General features: G+C 51.6%; 5 protein-coding genes across 5 annotated transcripts; 2 read left to right on the top strand and 3 right to left on the bottom strand.

Moving 5' to 3' along the window:
* Positions 1-244: 244 nt before the first annotated feature.
* Positions 245-1,750, top strand: M430DRAFT_14786 (hypothetical protein; the record flags this gene model as incomplete). The annotated part of the gene is made up of 3 exons (XM_024863091.1): positions 245-472; positions 562-1,549; positions 1,680-1,750. 3 exons carry the CDS (start codon positions 245-247, stop codon positions 1,748-1,750), a joined length of 1,287 nt encoding a protein of 428 aa, XP_024725040.1.
* A 200-nt stretch (positions 1,751-1,950) lies between these two features.
* M430DRAFT_155090 (hypothetical protein) lies at positions 1,951-3,652 on the bottom strand. The gene is made up of 3 exons (XM_024863266.1): positions 3,353-3,652; positions 2,935-3,232; positions 1,951-2,869 (listed from the first exon to the last, which is right to left on the bottom strand). Exons 1-3 carry the CDS (start codon positions 3,562-3,564, stop codon positions 2,162-2,164), a joined length of 1,218 nt encoding a protein of 405 aa, XP_024725039.1. The 5' UTR covers positions 3,565-3,652; the 3' UTR covers positions 1,951-2,161.
* Positions 3,653-4,727: 1,075 nt separating this feature from the next.
* Positions 4,728-6,991, bottom strand: M430DRAFT_62755 (hypothetical protein; the record flags this gene model as incomplete). Its single annotated transcript, XM_024869010.1, has 5 exons — positions 6,352-6,991; positions 6,141-6,296; positions 5,743-6,088; positions 5,140-5,692; positions 4,728-5,085 (listed from the first exon to the last, which is right to left on the bottom strand). The coding sequence occupies exons 1-5, from the start codon at positions 6,580-6,582 to the stop codon at positions 4,728-4,730; spliced, it is 1,644 nt and encodes a 547-aa protein (XP_024725038.1). The 5' UTR covers positions 6,583-6,991.
* A 1,186-nt stretch (positions 6,992-8,177) lies between these two features.
* M430DRAFT_23957 (glycoside hydrolase family 37 protein) lies at positions 8,178-10,615 on the bottom strand (the record flags this gene model as incomplete). The annotated part of the gene is made up of 5 exons (XM_024864985.1): positions 8,178-8,316; positions 8,364-10,105; positions 10,182-10,303; positions 10,359-10,422; positions 10,487-10,615. 5 exons carry the CDS (start codon positions 10,613-10,615, stop codon positions 8,178-8,180), a joined length of 2,196 nt encoding a protein of 731 aa, XP_024725037.1.
* A 4,053-nt stretch (positions 10,616-14,668) lies between these two features.
* Positions 14,669-17,539, top strand: M430DRAFT_131125 (hypothetical protein; the record flags this gene model as incomplete). The annotated part of the gene is made up of 4 exons (XM_024862176.1): positions 14,669-14,995; positions 15,048-16,324; positions 16,351-16,995; positions 17,063-17,539. 4 exons carry the CDS (start codon positions 14,669-14,671, stop codon positions 17,436-17,438), a joined length of 2,625 nt encoding a protein of 874 aa, XP_024725036.1. The 3' UTR covers positions 17,439-17,539.
* Between the last annotated feature and the right edge of the window lie 316 nt (positions 17,540-17,855).

The following is a 17,855-nucleotide window of genomic DNA, read 5'->3' as shown; positions in this document are numbered from 1 at the left end:
CGACACGCGACTCTCACGCGAATACGCGAGGCGTGGCGGGACGGGCCCCTGCTCCGCTGCTAAAGCGATTCCCCCCACTTCTTACATGCGCACCATGTCCAGATGACCTAGTCAAGAAACAAGACCTAAACCAAAAACCTCCTCTAGCCATGGCCGTTTATTCTATTTATTCTATATCTTATTTATTATCATGCTTCCTCCTCTCTCCTCATAAAAGTCCTATGCCGCTCCTGCAATCATGGACATGTCTAAGATCCGCCGCTTGCACGCAAACAATGTCGCGACGCTTCGAAAATCCCCCCTATCCGAGATCTCGGGCTCGTTGGGCGATCTCGGGACTCTGCTACCCCTCATGATCACTCTGGCGGTCAATAACTCGATTTCCTTGTCCACGACCCTCGTCCTCTCGGGCTTGTGGAATATCCTGACGGGCGTATTCTTTGGGATCCCCCTCCCGGTCCAGCCTATGAAGGTTTGTTTGTTTTTTGAAAATCCCCCTCCCTCCTCGAGTTCGACGTCAAGGAATAGATAGAGAAGAGAAAAAACTGATCCGTCCCACAGGCCATCGCCGCCGTCGCCATCTCGAGGAAGTTCTCCGTCGAAGAGACCGTCTCGGCCGGTTTCACCACGGCCGGCGTCGTCTTCCTCTTCAGCATCACGGGCCTTCTGCAGTGGTTCACCCACGTGATCCCCACTCCCGTCGTGAAAGGGATCCAAGTGGGCGCAGGACTCTCCCTCGTCATATCCGCCGGCACCAGTCTCCTCCAGCCTCTCGGATGGAGCCAACCCTCAGCCGCCGACAACCTGCCCTGGGCCATCTTCGCCTTCCTGAGCCTCCTGCTCACGCAGGGCTCCCCACGCGTTCCTTACGCCCTCCTGATCTTCCTCCTCGGGCTCCTCCTCTCCTTCACGCTCGCCGGGAGTGCCAATCTGCCCTCCTTCCAGCTCTGGCGTCCCCACTTCATCCTCCCCTCCTGGCCCGCCTTCCGCACCGGCGCCCTCGACGCCGGACTCGGCCAAATCCCCCTCACGACGCTGAACTCCATCATCGCCGTGCACCACCTCTCCGCGGACCTACTGCCGCACCTGCCCACACCAAGCGTATCATCCATCGGGCTCAGCGTCGCCATCATGAACCTCATCGGCGGCTGGTTCGGCGCCATGCCAGTCTGTCACGGGTCGGGCGGGCTCGCCGCACAGTTCCGCTTCGGCGCGCGCAGCGGGGCTAGCGTGATGCTTCTCGGCCTATTCAAGATCCTGCTCGGCGTCATGTTCGGCGAGTCGCTCGTCCAGCTGCTACGCGCATACCCCAAGAGCCTGCTCGGTATCATGGTGCTAGCCGCCGGTCTCGAACTCGCCAAGGTAGGCGAGAGTTTGAACCACGGGGCGCGAGACTTAGACCTCGGTGATGAAAGTACTAGTACTAGTCCCGAACACCAGCAGCAGAGAGAACTCTCGGAGAAAGAAAGAAAAGAGAGATGGAATGTGATGTTCATGACGGTGGGCGGTCTGCTAGCGTTTCGGAATGATGGGGTGGGCTTCGTGGCCGGTATGCTGTGTCATTGGTCGTATCGATATTTACCTCTTCGCGCTGGGAGTTTCACGACTTGTAGTTTTACGACTTGTAGTTTTACGACTTGTAGTTTTACGACTTGTAGTTTTACGACTTGTAGTTTTAGGGCTTGGAGACAGAGGGGCAGGGGAGAGGAGGAAGTGGGCTTGTTGGTTGATGATGAATGATGATGAATGAACGATGATGATGTGTAGTACCTACCTATCTATATAAAGAAATTTTATTATAGAGAAAGAAAGCTTGGTTGGCCGGAGGTTTTTAAACGGAATGGAATGAAAAATTTGTATATACATATATACCCCCCCAAAAACATTATCCCAGCATCTATCAAGCGCACCACAAAAAAAGGGTCAGAGGAGTAAAGAAGAAGAAGAAGTAGATAGGATGTGATATGATAGCGGGACGGTGAATATATAGATGATCCTTCATATTATAGATAGATGATGGGATGGGGGGTTTTCAGATATTATTATTGATTGCATTGCATTCGTTCGTTCGTTCATTGGTTCGTTCCATACCTAGGGATTATTTGAATGTTCTTATCCACCCCGCACCCCTCCCCCCTTCCTTCTCCTCCCCCGCATTCAATCAAGCAATATCATCCATACTCGGCACGACTCTCCAGCACCAGCCACACCAGCTGCGGGCCCGGCCCTCGACCTCCCGCACCAAGAACCGGCCCATCTCGCGCTCGTCGCCAAACTCCGGCACGCACGCCCCGACCTTCACCATCCTGACCAGTTTCTTCTTGACCACGCCGCCGATGCCCTCGATCTCGTGGCGCGCGTAGCCGGGACCCATGGATGCGGCGCCGTGGCCGTGGGCGTGGGCGAGGAGGCTGCTGCTGCCGCCGGGGCTCGAGGACGGGCTGACGCTGCGGCTGATGCTGTCGATCTCGCGCGCGTCCTCGGCGTCGCAGTCCGTCTCCTGCTCGACTTCGTGCGCCGCGATGCATTCGCCGCCGCGGCCGCAGGGAACCCCGCGGTCGCCCTCGCCGATCCCGACGCCGAGGCCGCCGAGGGAGGGGAGGTAGCGCGTGCGCCATTTCCAGATGCTTTCATATTCCGTGTCGGCGCTGCGCAGACTGCGGCCGCAGGGCTGACACAGCCAGACCCCTGCAGACGGGCATGTGCACACGACCTGCTTGAGCGTCTCGGCGCTGACGGCAGCTGGCTGTGCTCCAGATTGGATGGATGGGTTGATGAGCGAGGAGAGAGGTGCTCGGGAACAGGCCTTGCAGATACGTCGGTGACGGTGACGGAGCAGGACCGGTGCTGGGGGTTTGATCGTGCAGTTCTAGGTAGTCAGTTAGCAAACCCCGTATATGGAAGATTTAGAGAGAGCCGAAGGGCGGAACGTACTCGACAAACAATCCTCCCGCATCTTCTGCAGCCCCCCACCATGTCCCGCGCGCAGTCGCCCACCTTGCCCACCCCCGCAGCCTCCCTCCCCGCCTCCACAAAGTACCAGTCTGCGGCACGAGCCCGATAGCGAAAGACGTGTTCTGGGTCTGGTTCGATATCCTCGTTCTCGCAGTGTAGCGTCGAGGCGAGGAGTTGCGTGCGAAACTGCAGGAGGTTGGCGCGTACCTGGCGACAGGTCGAGGACAGCGCGTCGAGCGTGTTCAGATCGATGTGTGAGGCAATAGAAATGACGATCCTACATGTCCAATCAGCTCTCCATCCCACGATATAGACCTTCATCTCTCTCTTTGCGGAACAGAAGAAGAAGAAGGCAGGCAGCCCGGGGAGAAAGAACAGTCGGGAGAGAGAGACTCACGGATAACATCCCAACGCCTCCGTGACAGCATTCTTATTCGGGTTCACTCTACCCTCTTCCTCTCCCAAGCCGGCTATTCCCTGAGTCCTGCTGCTGAAGGCATCCGCACCGCCCGGGGGGTTCCGATTCAGATCCAGCTTGTCCCACTGGCGGCTCGATAGCATCTTCTCCGGCGGCTCGGCCTCATCCTCCAAATCGACAAAGACGACCATGATTCTGGGATGGATGATCGGCAGGCGCTGCTGCTACGCTCAGAGCCGGACGAGGAGAAGAGAAAGAAAAAAAGGGACAAGCGAGCGTGAGGTTGCCCATTGAAGCTGCGCTGCTGCGCGTGCCTTGGCGTGTGTGATGTTGGCGTGTTGAGGGGGTTGAAAAGGGATAACCAGCGTTAAGTAATGTGAGGTGTCGAGAAAGTGAAAGGGAGGGAGTCAGGCGAGCAGAGCGGCCGTTGACGACACTGCGCTTGGCGGATGCAAAGACACGGCCCACTGCGGGGTTCCTGGCCGAGCGCGATTAATGTTGGGCATGAGCTGAGATTCAGAAGGGATCTGTATGTATTCAATTATTTAAATAAATCCCTCAAGTACTCCCTACCTACAGAGTTATATATTCATCAAGGTATATCTCTCATAATGAACCACGACGTCTTTCTCCTCTAAGTATAGTGGCAAGCCTCTCTCTCCTAAGGCATCGTTCCCGATCTCCCCTATCTATACCTACCCAATTCCCCCCCCCAGCTTTCCCGTCAGCCACATACATATTCCCACCTTTCTATAAGATTTTCCCCCTGGAGATATGTCCACATGCCATCCCAGTCTTCATTCTCAACTCACTACATACATACACCCTGGATCATGCCCTCTTCCCCCTTCTCCTCCTCCTTCCATCCGAGTCCTAAGAGTAACAAGTAAAACCAGCCCGCTACAAGCCCCATAGTACATACATACAGTCTATAACTCTGATCGATCGAGTGCTGCTCTCTTCTCTTTAGGTACTTACTACTACTGTACTGTACTGTACTGGTGGTACATAGGACATGACGGTCATAGCTCCGTGAACAGCCGTTCTGGACCCGTTGATAAGATAATCAGGTTTCAGGGGTATATATGTACGTACAGTAATAAGGTATCATTGAAGGAGGGCCACACGGCACATGATCCCCCGCACACGTGAGCCAGACCACCTCCCACTTTTGCACTTCGGCCTCGACGTTCATTTAGAGTTCAACTGGCTTCCGAAGCTACCTTACCTTACCGTCCGTATCTATACAAGGCACACATGCAGGATGCGGTCTTATCAGCCAAAACAGTATGCATTCATATATCGTATACAAAAAATATTCACTTCATGCGATCATCTATGTGTTTTCGCTCATCTAATGGAATTGCTCCTCCGTCACACCTTTACCCATCGCACTAGTACTGCTCACACCACCCTGCACCATCTTCAGCAGCTCGTCGATGTAATTGGCTCCCGACCATTTCTGGTGCTTGACCACGTCGACGCCGCCGTCCATCTCGGGCTCCTGCACCAGCTCGCCATAGGCACGCATGCCTTGCCGGCTGTACGCCTTGGCGAAGGTGTCCGAGATCAGGGCCGTCGTGTGCAGACCAGCAAGCGTGATAAACTGCCAGCAGTATCCCAATTTGCTGAGACGTTGAATGTACGTCTCTTGCTCCGCGCGAGGCATGGCAGCTTTCCAGTTGAACGATGGCGAAAGGTTGTAAGCGAGCCTGTGGTGGAGTTAGCACGGTGCATCGAACTGTGATCTGGAAATGAGGACTTACTTCTGCTCGGGCCAGACGGCGTGGACACCCTTGGCGAACTCCTCCGCTTGCGCGTAGTCTGGAAGCTTACTCTCCATCCAGATGGCATCAGCATATGGCGCATAGGCAATGGCTCTGTTGATGGCGCAATCGCAGCCACCCTTCAATCTGTAGTAACCCTCACGGGTTCTGGGGCTGTCCCAGTCCCAGTGGATATCCACACCAGTGATGGCCTTGGCGATAGCTCTCGCCTCAGCGTTGCTCTTGCCCTTAACATCTTTCAGGAATTGGGCGGCCAATTCCTTCTTGTTGATGTGTACGCCGGCATTGATGGTATCAATGACGGCCTCGTTGAAGAGCTTAAGACCAGCCTGTTCGGTCCATTTGTCTTCAATGGCTTGGAGCTCAGCACCGGTCTTGCCAGCCTGCTCAGCAGCGATCATGAGATCGTTGAGGGGCTGGAGATTTGGGTTGGTAGAACCAAGAATGTAGGCATGGTCACGGGGGTCGATCGTGGTGGTGATGAGTGTGGCAGCTTCAGCATCAGTTCGGGCAATTGCAAGGAGATCAGATCCTTGGGTATCGTCAGTAAAGAACCCCTGCAACTCCAGTGGATTGACGTACCCATAATGTCGGCTTGCGCACGGATGGCGATCAAGCGGTTGATGTGCTCGCTGATAGGTACCAGCACCTTTCCGGCCATGTGACCGCACTTCTTGGTCCCTGGGGCCTGGTCCTCAATATGAATACCAGCAGCACCCTTCTCAATGAACAACTTGGTCAGCTTCATAACCGCCGTCAAACCACCATGTCCAGTATCGGCATCTGCGATAATGGGTCGGAGGTAGTCAATGTTGGGGAGTTTGCTGCGCTCGGCTTTCGATTTGGTGGTGATGCGCTCTTCCCGTTGCTTTCGGTCGTGGAAAAGTTGCGCCATGAAGAGATGAGCGACCTTGTTTGGGACGGTGGTCTGGCATGAGTTAGCAATCGGCGTCCACGCTGCTGGGAAATTCATGACTCACGTATGGGTAGTCTGCCAAATCTGGGCCAGGCTCGTCGGATGAAGAGGCAGTAGAAGAGGATTGCCAGCCAGAAACGTAGACAGTATCGAGGTATTTCGCCATCTGAGTCAACATCGTCGGCTCCAAGCAGCCGTAGGTGTAACTCGCATCACGGTTCTGGAGCAATTGGAATCAGCTTCTTGCGCCCCTCATCGCAATGTAGAATGCATACCTGGAATCGGTTCTCCAATATCTTCCAGAGCTTCTTTGCCTGTGTGCTGCTGGGGTACTCAATCTTCAAGTTGCCCCTCTTCGCCACAATCTGCTCGGCTGTGAATGGGCGCTTGGTGTATCTCCACCGGGAGTCTGACCACCACTTCTTGACCTCCGCGACCTCGTCCAGGTACTGCTGCTCCTCCTTGTTCGGGTCGACGCCCGGGTTGGCCATGTTGTTGAAAGCCATGATGTGTTTTTTTCTGGGGGTGGTAGAGTGGAGAGTGATTGGGATGTATGGCGCAGAAGCTAGATACTATAGGTGTCTCAAGTGTCTGCTTGCTGTACTTGGGTGTTGCAGACAAGAGGGGACGAGAGGGAAAAAAAAAGTAAAAAGTAGAAAGCTGGGGATGAGGGATTTTACGGGGGGGGTTGAAAATATATATAAGAGGAGAGGAGTGCTCGAGGGCAGAAGGAGAAAGAGAGGCAATATAGGTGAATCATCGAGTCATAAGCAAAAAAGAGCCCTGGCCCCGAGGCCATCGGCCTAGCGGGGATTACCCACAGGGACAGCAGTGACCCGAGGGCCATGGAGGAGGGACTCGGACTGTCTTTCAACTGCAGCCGGACGGGGAAAAGGACCAACGCCCAAATCCCGTGATTGGCCCTCTAGCCGGTTACGTCCTTCCCCACAATCCGCTGCGCCCTTGCCGCTTTGGGCAATAGCAATGACGAAAGGACGGCCCCGCGACACCCTTTGCTGCCTCAGGACGCCGTCGAATGTCACCGCGGGAGTCAGCACCTTTGGTCTCTCGGGCTTTGCTGGGGTGACGGGGGAATCTGATAGGCAAGTTACCTTACCTTACTCTGTACAGCATGCCTCACTGTAGCAATGGACGGGCGTGCACGTGCGCACACTCCCACATCAGCAATGGAACTGCAAGTCAAGCAATGGCATGTGATGGAAAGGAGGGGGCGATGGGAAGAGAATCAATCCTCTGCCATTGTTTCTTTCACTTCACCTTTTCCTTTCCTCTCTGGCATGTGAATATCTGGGAACCCCAGATGGCCAGGTGTGCCGTGGACCGTGGTGGACGACAGGGGACTGTACCGCAGTAGCCTCGGCTGTGCCTGCAAACCCACTCCCCTCCTTCCCCAGGGATTCGCGACTGTCTCCGGATTCGGCCGCGATACCCGTCGTCATTCGCCCGAAGAATTATCGTCCTGGGAGAAAGGAAAGCCGCCCATTGACTCACGCCTCACCGGCCCACTGCACTCTCACTCCAAGACCCGCAAGTAGTTGCCCATGTTGACAGGTGATACGCAGGCCGCGGGCGTCTTGAGGCTTCACTGCATGTCATTATTATTAAGGTAAGGAGGGGTTCTAATAAGTCTAAGAGCTCGCGTTCAAAAGGGATCATTTTTGTCCTTCTGTCTGGGGTACAGGTTTCGGGCAAGTACAAGTACAAGTACAGTCGTGGTTTGGGGTAAGCAACCTAAGCAGTGCATCAGTGCATCATCATGCTGCGCCAATCGCCCCATGAAACAAAACAAAAACAATGACAAGAGAGAAAAAGAGCCACGCTGGAGGAGGAGGTGGTGGAGGCAAGCAGAACGGCCAACCACAACAATGCTGGTCTATCAGGGTATAGCGTGTGCCGCAGTTTTGTGATCATGAGAGGGTAAGGGAATTCGTGATGCTTTGGGCAGCGAGCTCCCTTGGGCCGGGAGGATCGCCTAAGCTGGAACCCCTCTGCAGAGCGCAAGGAACGCTGTTTCGAACAGTCGTGAATAATGACTTGTGACGAGGACAGCTGCTTGATAACGTTGCCGAAGCGGTACCGCTTAGAAGAAGTCCGGGGTGGCTCCGTGGGAAGTGGCTTTCGCATATTGCTCGTATGGAGTCAGCGTGCCCAGGGCTCTCCGCATATGCGCGTTAGTAATCTGGAGACCATAAACATAGCTGGCATTGACCCATCCAAATCTACACAGGTCAGTACAATGTTCTGCATTCCGGCATCTGGAACTTACCCCTCCTTGGCGACACCCTTGAAGTCCAAGCCCTGGTTTCCATATTCAGCATCAACTCGATGCGGATCTACCAGTCTCGTGACATCATACTTCTCGACAACAACACCATTGAAGTCGACGAAGGCCTTGGTCATCATGAACAACCACTTGTAAGCAAGCCGCTCAGCCTCTTCATTGTACTTGTAGCGCTGCAGACCTGTCCAAGCGAGGATCTGTTGCGGCGCCCATCCGTATGGGTAATCCCACTGTCTGTTCGGACGATCCAATGAGATCTCTCCCCGAGACTTCTCGGTTCCAGAGACCAATCCCCCCGCGGCCTCGAATAATGGAAGCGCTTTCTCGACCATCGTGGCAGCTTGGCTAGGAGTCGAGACACCTGCCCACATTGCCCAGAACGTAGTACAGCTTTCATAGTCTGACTGCTCCTTTTTGACGGTGTCGTAGTCAAAGTACATGCCCTTCTCTGCGTTCCAGAGGTACTTGTCAATAGCCATTCTGCGCCGCTTGGCTCGACGGTCCCATACTGACGATGTCTCAAGCTGGCCAGGCACCATTGACCCGGCGCAGAATTCTGGAGGAATAGGAAATTTATCATTGAAGATGCGTCTAATGACAAATCCAATATCTTTCTCATACTTGTACAGCAGGGAGTTGAGATCAATCGTTGCCAGGTTGGCACAACGCTTCTCGAGACGGTAAGAAGTATCATGTCCTGACTCTCGTACTGCACGGTCGTGTAGGAAATACTCGTCAAGTTCAGGCTCCTTGATTGTGCCTGCATTGTAACCCTCAACGAAACTTTCGAAAGAGACACCATGCTTCTTGGCATAAGGCTCTAGAATATGAGTGAAGTGGGTCGGCTCTGTCTCAGGGGGTATACCTATACCTTCTGGACGATAGCGGGAAAGACCAGTCTCAGGATCATATCGAGGTTCAGCCATCCAAACACTGTGATATTCCTTTATTGCGGCTAAAATAGCAGTTCGGAGGAACTCAGAGGCACCGTGTTCATTACGAATCTCATAATAAACTCGCAAGGCCATGTCGGTAAGGAATGGGGGTTGGGAACGGCAGAGGTAGTATGATCTTGTGGCGTTGAGAATCTTCCCATAATGCTCGATGCAGAAGCAGAAGTTCTGCACCATTGACTTGGCCAGGTGGACTTTGCCATTGACAAGCAAGCCAAGAGATTCCATATATGAGTCCCAGCCATAGAACTCATTGAATCTACCCCCAGGAACAACGAAAGGCAAACCTTTGAGGGTCTTAGCGCCTGTGCTGGGGTCCACGACCTCTTCCATCGCAAGCGCTAGAAGGCCAGGCTTTGCATTCATTTCCTTGACACTCTCGGGTGTGATCTTTTCCGGCAACAAGCAGACATCAAGTCTTATTTCTGGACGGTCGATGGCCACTTGCTTATAGTATTCATATTGCTCTGGACATCCACGAGGGATATATATCCGAGGACGTGGATCATTTGTCCAATCCTTTGGATCACGCCCAGCAACCTCGATTGCAGACCCGTCGATACGCCGAGTAAGACCATCCCAAAAGGAGTCCTTGATGAGTCTCGAGAGACGGTTGACAGGGTTTTCGTTAAGACGTGCTTCGTCAAGAACAATCGTCTGGCGGCCATACTCCCGTGCAAGATGAAGTTCTTGAAGAAGATTAGATAGCATATATGTCCCACGGATTTCGACCTTATTGTATCCGTTCGAGGCAGCTGTGCCAAGCGTCATAACCTGTTCGAGGCAAGTTAGCCTTGGGTTCTTGACTTCCATCTCTGCTCTTGTATGCCTGGATCTGTCTGTTCCATACTTTTGGTCCACTGTCTTCAATTGTAATTTGCATGTTCCCATCCGTGTCCTCCTGTTCTGAGAGAGCCTTTAAGGTGGCATCTACGTCGATCTTGAACTTTCGGCCGACTCCTGTCATTTCATCTAGGAAGGCAGTTGTCAGAAATTGTCAAAAAGGATGCTGCACATTGAGATTTACCATGGCTACCGCGTCTCCGTGGCGTCCTGCTCTCGTTGATAAGGCGGCTGTGGGACGCAGAGCTCTGGTTCTGTGTTATCGTACCTGTTAGGAAAGGTTGATAAAGCCGCCGGGATAGCTCTACTCACGGAGGAGAATGTTTGTGTCCTGGTGTGGTTCTTCGCCCTGTGTGGAGGAGGTTCTGCATAGTAGATATGTGCGGCAGAATAGGGATCAGTTTCACTTGAGGTGCGCTGCCTCCTCGGGGGAGAGCTCATCTTCGCGAGGGAGAGTATTGGTATCGAGCAGGATGCGAATACTGAAGCTGTAGACCGGGCAACAGGGCCTTGAGAAAAAGGTTCAGTGCCTTCAGATGCAGAGAATCTGGAAGAACTTCTTGACCACAGGATGTTCTGTAGAAGAGTGGCTTGATGGAAGTTAAGGGAAGAGCTCCAACGGAGTGTGGGGGCACACCGCTTTACAACAATTAAGACCCACGATTACAGTACGGCGTACTCCGTAGTCAATAAGGTGTGGTTCTAGCGGCTCGTTTAAATTATCTGTGGGTACCAGTTAAGGCGAGCCCTTCAAGTGCCGCAAAGGAGGGACCGATCTGCTAGCGAGAGCCAAGTGGGGCAAGTGGGGTATTAGGATTGCACCCCCTTGTTTAATACACGGACACTAAATCGCCTGCCCTAAATAGATGCATCTCACGATGTGTGCCCCGAGATACACATGTGCCTCACGATACTTTCAGTTCCTGACCGCTCTGCCTCTGGACTCAACCATCTGATGCGGGAGATACGCTAGGACCCATGACAGTCTCCAGCACTGTAAATCCTGAGTCCTCCTTGGCATTGAAAGTCATCCAGTAGAGAGATGTAATCAAGGATCACGGGACAGTACCGTCCGTAATGTACTCCGAATCCAGCGATGAATGCTTGTCCCTGCTGAAAGGCTGAGTACAGGAGCACAAGATGTGAAGAAGGGAGTAATAAGGGGGATCCGCCTGGGCACAGAGTATGGCCCATGCGCAGTGGTGCCAGTCAACCAGGTTCGCGGGGAGCCATGCTGCATGCATCATCCCGTCTGATCCCCCCCGTAATGACGGTCCGAGTAATCGGTCTGGGGTTTTCGGGTACGTGGCACATCGTCCAAGAAGCATGCGATCTCGAGTCTTGTGGCATGGGTGGCTGGACAAACAAGGGATCCATGAACAACAATATCGAAATCTACTACCAAATCCCGCCTCTCAGCCTGATGGGGGGGCATTGATGGCGATAAGGGAGAAATTCCAATCACGGCACCGACCAACCCTATTATGCGTACGAAGTAGACCTACCCCGTACATACGGACCTAATCGGGTTCTAATTGAAGCATCACGATTATAATTGATACGACAAGAAGGTCGTCCACTTACCTAAAGATCCACAGGACAAGCAATGTCAACGCCGCGCTTCTCTCGTCAATCCAAGCTGTTGCCATGTTAACTCAGATCATCCTCGATATATCAGCACATAAGTCCAAAGCCAATCACAGCCGTCAGTCAGACCAAAAGAACGACGCTGTTAAATCATAGAACGATGTGCTGGTGTTGGTACACTTCACTACAACTTGTTCCATGCACAAGTCTATCCCGTTTGGCAGTTCCAGTTCCAATGGTCAGATTTGAAACAGGAGGCTTTGAGCCCGGCACATAGCCTTAATTCTGGTGGTCTCTTCGAGGAACGGAATTGCGGTCATAGGTAGGCATCTAGCTGCCCGTGATCTTCGCGCCGCCATGCCTACTGGCAGGTAGCACGCAGAACAGAAGTCGGGTACCAGGACATTTTTTAGGAGGTGCAGAAAAGAAAAATAGCAGCTTCTCATCAATATAGGACGCAACAACCAATAGAGAACACAGGATGGCGGTCCGGACCGTGCATACATGACGAATCCCAAGATTCCCAAGCATGAAATAGAATATTCTGGATCTGGCCTCGACTGGCATAGTACTATATTCGCGAATTATTGCAACTAGCATAGTACGCCAACACTGCTTCTGTAGAACTCGTACTGTACTTGGTCTCAACTAAGAGACGTGGAGGACTGCTGAGTATCACATAAAGGGGCTCCGAAACCGCAACATAGGAGACATAGGTAGACACCTTGGGCAGATAGTATACAAGTACTACTTGTGCTATACTTCTGGTACTATGGTACTACTGCAAGAAAGAGATAAATGATGTATACCTTGGCCAGGTTCAACGATGGCCTCGGATCACGGCCGCGTCTATTCCTGCACGGACAGACAATAGTGTTAGCGCCAAAACCCCAAGCTCGCCAAGTCAGCCGGGACATGATCACCGCTTCGGGTGAAGTAAATCTCGACGTCAATTCATCCACCGGTACAACTCGTGCAACTCGTGGCTGTGGTACAGCAGAGCCGTGCACTCAGCAGTATGCGTTGAATAGGTACGATTTCAATACGCTTGGCCTCTACACCGCATCCATCTGCGTCTTACAGGAGGCGAGGCCTTTGCTCCTCGGTCTGCTCGGGCTCCAAGCTCAGACTGAAACCTTAACCTCCACCGAGCACATATCAAGTTCACTTCAGCTCGCCCTCCGACCTTTGTCCACATTGTGCGCCATGGAGGACTTATAACTGTCTGGGCTCGTGCGAGCTTCCCTTCCACCAAGAAGATCCCGCCTTAGAAGTTGGGCAGCCATGTTTAAGCTAGATCAAAGTGCCCGAGCCCAATGTTTCCGCCTGGGTTGTACCGTTCTCGCCGTCTAGGTAGGTCATTATTTTTCGACGAAAACCTGCCCAAGCCGAACCGTGGAACACAAAGGCTATGTTAAGCCATCGCACGCACTCGGTATTATTCCAACAAGACTTTGTTCGACTTAAAACCCGCTCTCAGCTCTGTCGTTCATCAACTACGACGGATCTGTCCTATGCCTGTTTATAAGCCCGAATCACATGAAGATACAGAGAAGTCTCGGGGCAAATAGAAAACAAAGTCAACAGTAAAATTGGCTGCCATTTTCACCCAACTACCATAGCCTCAGCTCCGAACAGAGTTTGGTTGATCATAGTGATAAACTGCAAGCTAATCGCCCGTTGAAGTGAAAACTTGAGCCATTAAGGCCATTGAAGTCATTAGCATTTTCTCTGAGCGCATTTCATCAGTTCTGAAAGCATATCTGAATTCACCGTTGTTAGTAGTTCTTCCATTTCATTTTATGGTCTGGGTTGGTCTATAATTTTCCGTCCCTCAAATTGAACAGCTCAATTATGTTACCTTCCAGGAGGGACCAGTCAATCCTTATAGTCTCTAAAGTTGCTGATGTGGAACTTTCAAAGCTCATCAAAGAGCAACTTCTACACTTTTTGAACTATTACGGTTTTTGCATGCCTGTCGTCTTCGTGGAGGTTTCTCTTTTGTAGAAAAATGGGCTTCAAAATCCATTTCACTATCCAACAAGGTTCGATAGATATCATCATATCCCTAGGCTCCTAGCCTACTTCAGATAATAATATAACAAGTCCGAGTCCAAGAGGCGGAAGCCCCGTACTACGCGTGCCACAACTGCTGTTCTTTGTATATTGGTAGATCAAGGGTTTGTTGAAGCCTCCCCTAATAGTATTGTGCTGCAAGTGCTGTGACTCTTAGGTCCCAGCTGCCCTGGCAGTACGATCTTCGATCTAGTCAACATTGTGACCAGGCATCTTAGATACTGTAAGCTATCAAAGCGCTGGTGCCCTTTAAACCAAGAGCAACACCCATTAAGTCTAGAGTATGTTTCCGTCATACTGGTTGAGAAATTTCGTCAACCAACCCTGTCAACGTTTCTTTTCTGTCTTGTCCTCGCCTCTGTCTCCTGAACGTTCTCACCAAAAGCCTCGAATGTTTGTCTTTAAAGCCTGAGGATCCATGCGTTTCAACAGCGGCAGCTGAATCTCCTTCGTTGTACGCCAGTCTTTCACGTTTCCAGGATGGGGACTCTCAAGACCTACCTGCCATCTGCTTGGAAAAAGACATCAAAAAAAGCGTCTACGAATCTCGATGATGGCGAGTCATCCAAAAGTTCGTCTGGATGTGGCGTTAATGACAATTCAACGACAGGGGAACCTTCAGGAAGCGGTGCTAGTGGCAATCCAGGGACTGAGGAAGCTCCAGGAAGCGGGGATAATACCAATCCAGGGACTGGAGAAGCTTTAGGAGACGGAGGTAACGGCAATCCAACGATAGGAGGAGCTTCAGGAAACGGGAATAATGGCAATCCAACGATCAGGGACCCTCCACGCCAGATGCCCGTTGCACTCATCCCTGCGTCGCCAAGCCCTATGCCTATCATAAGACAGCCCGCATCACCGGCATCATCAGCAACTCCAGCAACGCCAGCGTCGGAAGTCTCGCTGGCAGCGCCTGGATCATCTCTATACCCCGTCGGTGATTTTCGGAATTCACCACGAGATCATGTCCTTGATACCCAGGCTACTATTATGGTAAGCTGGCTGCGCCAACAACAGTTGGAGAAGCTTTGGTCCGGCGGATTGCCAGGCGAAGGCGTTATATTAAAGAAGGGCCGAGGTAACTTTACTTGCTGCCCTGAATCTTTGAAGGACGAGGCCCCTCAATTCTACAATCAGATGGCGTCTCTGAACGTCCAAGTATGTCCAAACCTCCTTCGGTTCCGAGGATTGTAGGCTAATGGATTGAAAGTGTGTCATGACAGTAAACACTCGAGTTATCAAGATGTTCTTGAAGCGGCATTTAGCCGACTACGTCCCCCTTTCTGACGATCTCCGATTACAAGTCCTACCTTCTGTGGATTACTTATCCAGTTGCAAAAAGCACCATTTCGGGGCCTTTATAAAAGACCAACAGCTCCTGATAGTCTGGGATGATGAGGCACAGAATATTTTCAAGCGCGCGGAATATATCGAAAAGTCACTGATAGACATGGTATGGAAGGAAGCAGATCCAGCGAACAAGAAGGCCATACAGAATCACTCAATACATGGTTCAGCTGTGGGTTCTGAAGAGGGAACTATCTCTCCTGCAGACCTAGAGAACGCCATTGCGACCGAGAAGCGACCTACTTTACTTTTCAATCCTGTCATCGTCGCGCTGACTTTGGCCTTGCTAACTGTTGCTCTTGGTTTGGGTTGGCGAAATCTCGCACAGGAGGTTTCAATTGACCACAAGTATCTTCGATTGTCGTTGCTCGCTATAACCCCGTGCCAAATATTCGTGTCGCTCTTTTTCATGCAAACCATCATCATCAACATTAGCCAGATCCTTGGTCCGATCAGCCAGTTGAACATCAACTCGAAATTCTACTCCGGTAAACCTCCTCGCCGGTTGAAGTGCAACGGGGAAGTGCTTCCGCACGTGACAATTCAAATGCCAGTCTACAAGGAAGGTCTGTATACTGTTATCCAGCCAACCATCAAATCCCTCAAAGCTGCCTTGTCGACCTATGAACTTCAGGGCGGCTCAGGCAACATCTTCGTAAATGATGACGGCATGCAGTTGATCCCAGATCCGGAGGCACAAGCTCGTCGTGAGTTTTACGAGGAACACAACATCGGCTGGGTTGCTCGTCCGAAACATACTCCCAAGCCACAAGATGGGGAGAAGCTATTCATTCGAGGAGGGAAATTCAAGAAGGCTTCGAATATGAATTTCGCCTTAATGATCAGCAATAAGGTTGAAGATAAACTTCTCCTTGTGGAACGCGGTGAGAATTGGAAAGAAGAGGATGAGCGTGCTGCATATGATCGGTGTCTGGCTCAGGTCTTGGAAGAAGACGGCCGCGCCTGGGCAGCAGGTAACATCCGTATAGGGGATTACATCCTGCTGATTGATTCCGACACTCGAGTCCCCATTGATTGCCTACTGGATGCTGCAAGTGAGATGGAGCTCTCGCCTCAAGTCGGCATTCTGCAGTACTCGTCGGGCGTTATGAATGTGACCGATAAGTTTTTTGAAAAGGGGTCAGTAAGGATACCTTATCATTTAGTCTTACCACTGACAATCTCCTCTGCAGAGTTACGTTCTTCACTAATCTCATTTACTCTGCTATCCGATACACAGTTGCCAACGGAGATGTGGCTCCCTTTGTTGGGCATAATGCTATTCTTCGTTGGTCAGCTCTACAGCAGGTTTCTTATACAGATGACGATGGGTACGAGAAGTTCTGGTCCGAGTGTCACGTCTCTGAAGACTTTGATATGTCTCTACGTCTTCAAATTGCCGGCTATACTATCAGGCTTGGTGCATATACTGGCGAGGATTTCAAAGAGGGCGTCTCTCTGACTGTCTATGATGAGCTGAACCGATGGGAGAAATACGCTTATGGCTGTAATGAATTGTTGTTCCACCCACTCAGGTTCTGGCCAACACGTGGCCCTTTCACTCCTCTCCTGCGCAAGTTCCTTGCATCCAACATTCGACTTACGTCCAAGATTACTATCATATCTTATATTGGGACATACTACGCTATCGGTGCTGCATGGCTCCTGACATTAGTCAATTATTTCCTTATTGGCTGGTTCAATGGCTACCTCGACCACTACTATATTGATTCATTCAAGGTCTACTTTTCCCTAGTCGCCGTATTCACCGGGGCCGGTAATGTCGCCCTCGCCATTCTCCGCTACAGACTGTCAGAGAAAAGTCTCTATTCAGCCAGTAAGTTACCAAAAGCTCCGTCATCCCGAAAATGAATAAAGACTGACACATTCCCCAGTCTGCGAGAACCTCAAATGGGTAGCCCTCCTCACCGTCTTCCTCGGCGGAAGTTCTCTGCACGTGTCCCAGGCGCTTCTGTGCCACTTCTTCGAGATCGACATGACGTGGGGCACCACGTCCAAGGAAGTGGAGAACATCTCCTTCTTCGAAGAGGTGCCGCGTCTCCTCCGTCGCTTCAAATGCACCTTCTTGTTCTGCTTCGTCTGCACCGGCATCATCCTTGCCGGGTACTACGCGATGCCTTGGTCGTGGAGGATCACTGACTTCGTTGCCGTGTTCCCTCTCTCCACTGTCATCATCACTCACTTCCTCTTGCCGGTTGCATTGAACCCGGCGCTGATGATGTACACTTGGTAGAGGTGCCTCTTCCTGCTTCTCGCCTTGGGCTGTGCGGCGGCTTGGCTCATGGATAAGGCTATAATCTGTGTAAATTTTGGAGTTCATTTCTAGAAGGCCTGGTTTTGATTAGAAACACCGTTTTGTTTCGGAGATATATAGATATAGAATGATCAAAGTTACAAGTTCTATCAATCAGTTTGGAATCGGAATCCCGCCAAGATGATCCTAAACTGTCTCATTCAGGACGAGTAGCCGCAACTAAAGTAGTCGTATATATCATTCATACTCATGATGTTAGTTAGATAACAGAATAAATAATCCCCTTTCAAAACCAGCTTCCCCCCACTTTCCTTAGAAATCTAATGATGGCATAACGTTAGTCTTGATGATACTCAACCGTAGAAGTGGCTGGGTGCATGCATGCAAGTCGGCGGA

Source organism: Amorphotheca resinae, assembly GCF_003019875.1.
Source record: "Amorphotheca resinae ATCC 22711 unplaced genomic scaffold M430scaffold_1, whole genome shotgun sequence".
NCBI lineage: Eukaryota > Fungi > Ascomycota > Leotiomycetes > Helotiales > Amorphothecaceae > Amorphotheca > Amorphotheca resinae.
This window is presented reverse-complemented; position numbering and strand designations above follow the sequence as displayed.

Bases quoted from the DNA above. Each gene is read 5' to 3' on its own strand.
- M430DRAFT_155090 (XM_024863266.1), bottom strand. From the start codon at position 3,564: ATGGTCGTCTTTGTCGATTTGGAGGATGAGGCCGAGCCGCCGGAGAAG. The intron at 3,233-3,352 runs GTGAGTCTCTCT...TTGGACATGTAG, and splicing joins GAGGCGTTGGGATGTTATCC to GATCGTCATTTCTATTGCCT. The intron at 2,870-2,934 runs GTACGTTCCGCC...CTGACTACCTAG, and splicing joins GCGGGAGGATTGTTTGTCGA to AACTGCACGATCAAACCCCC.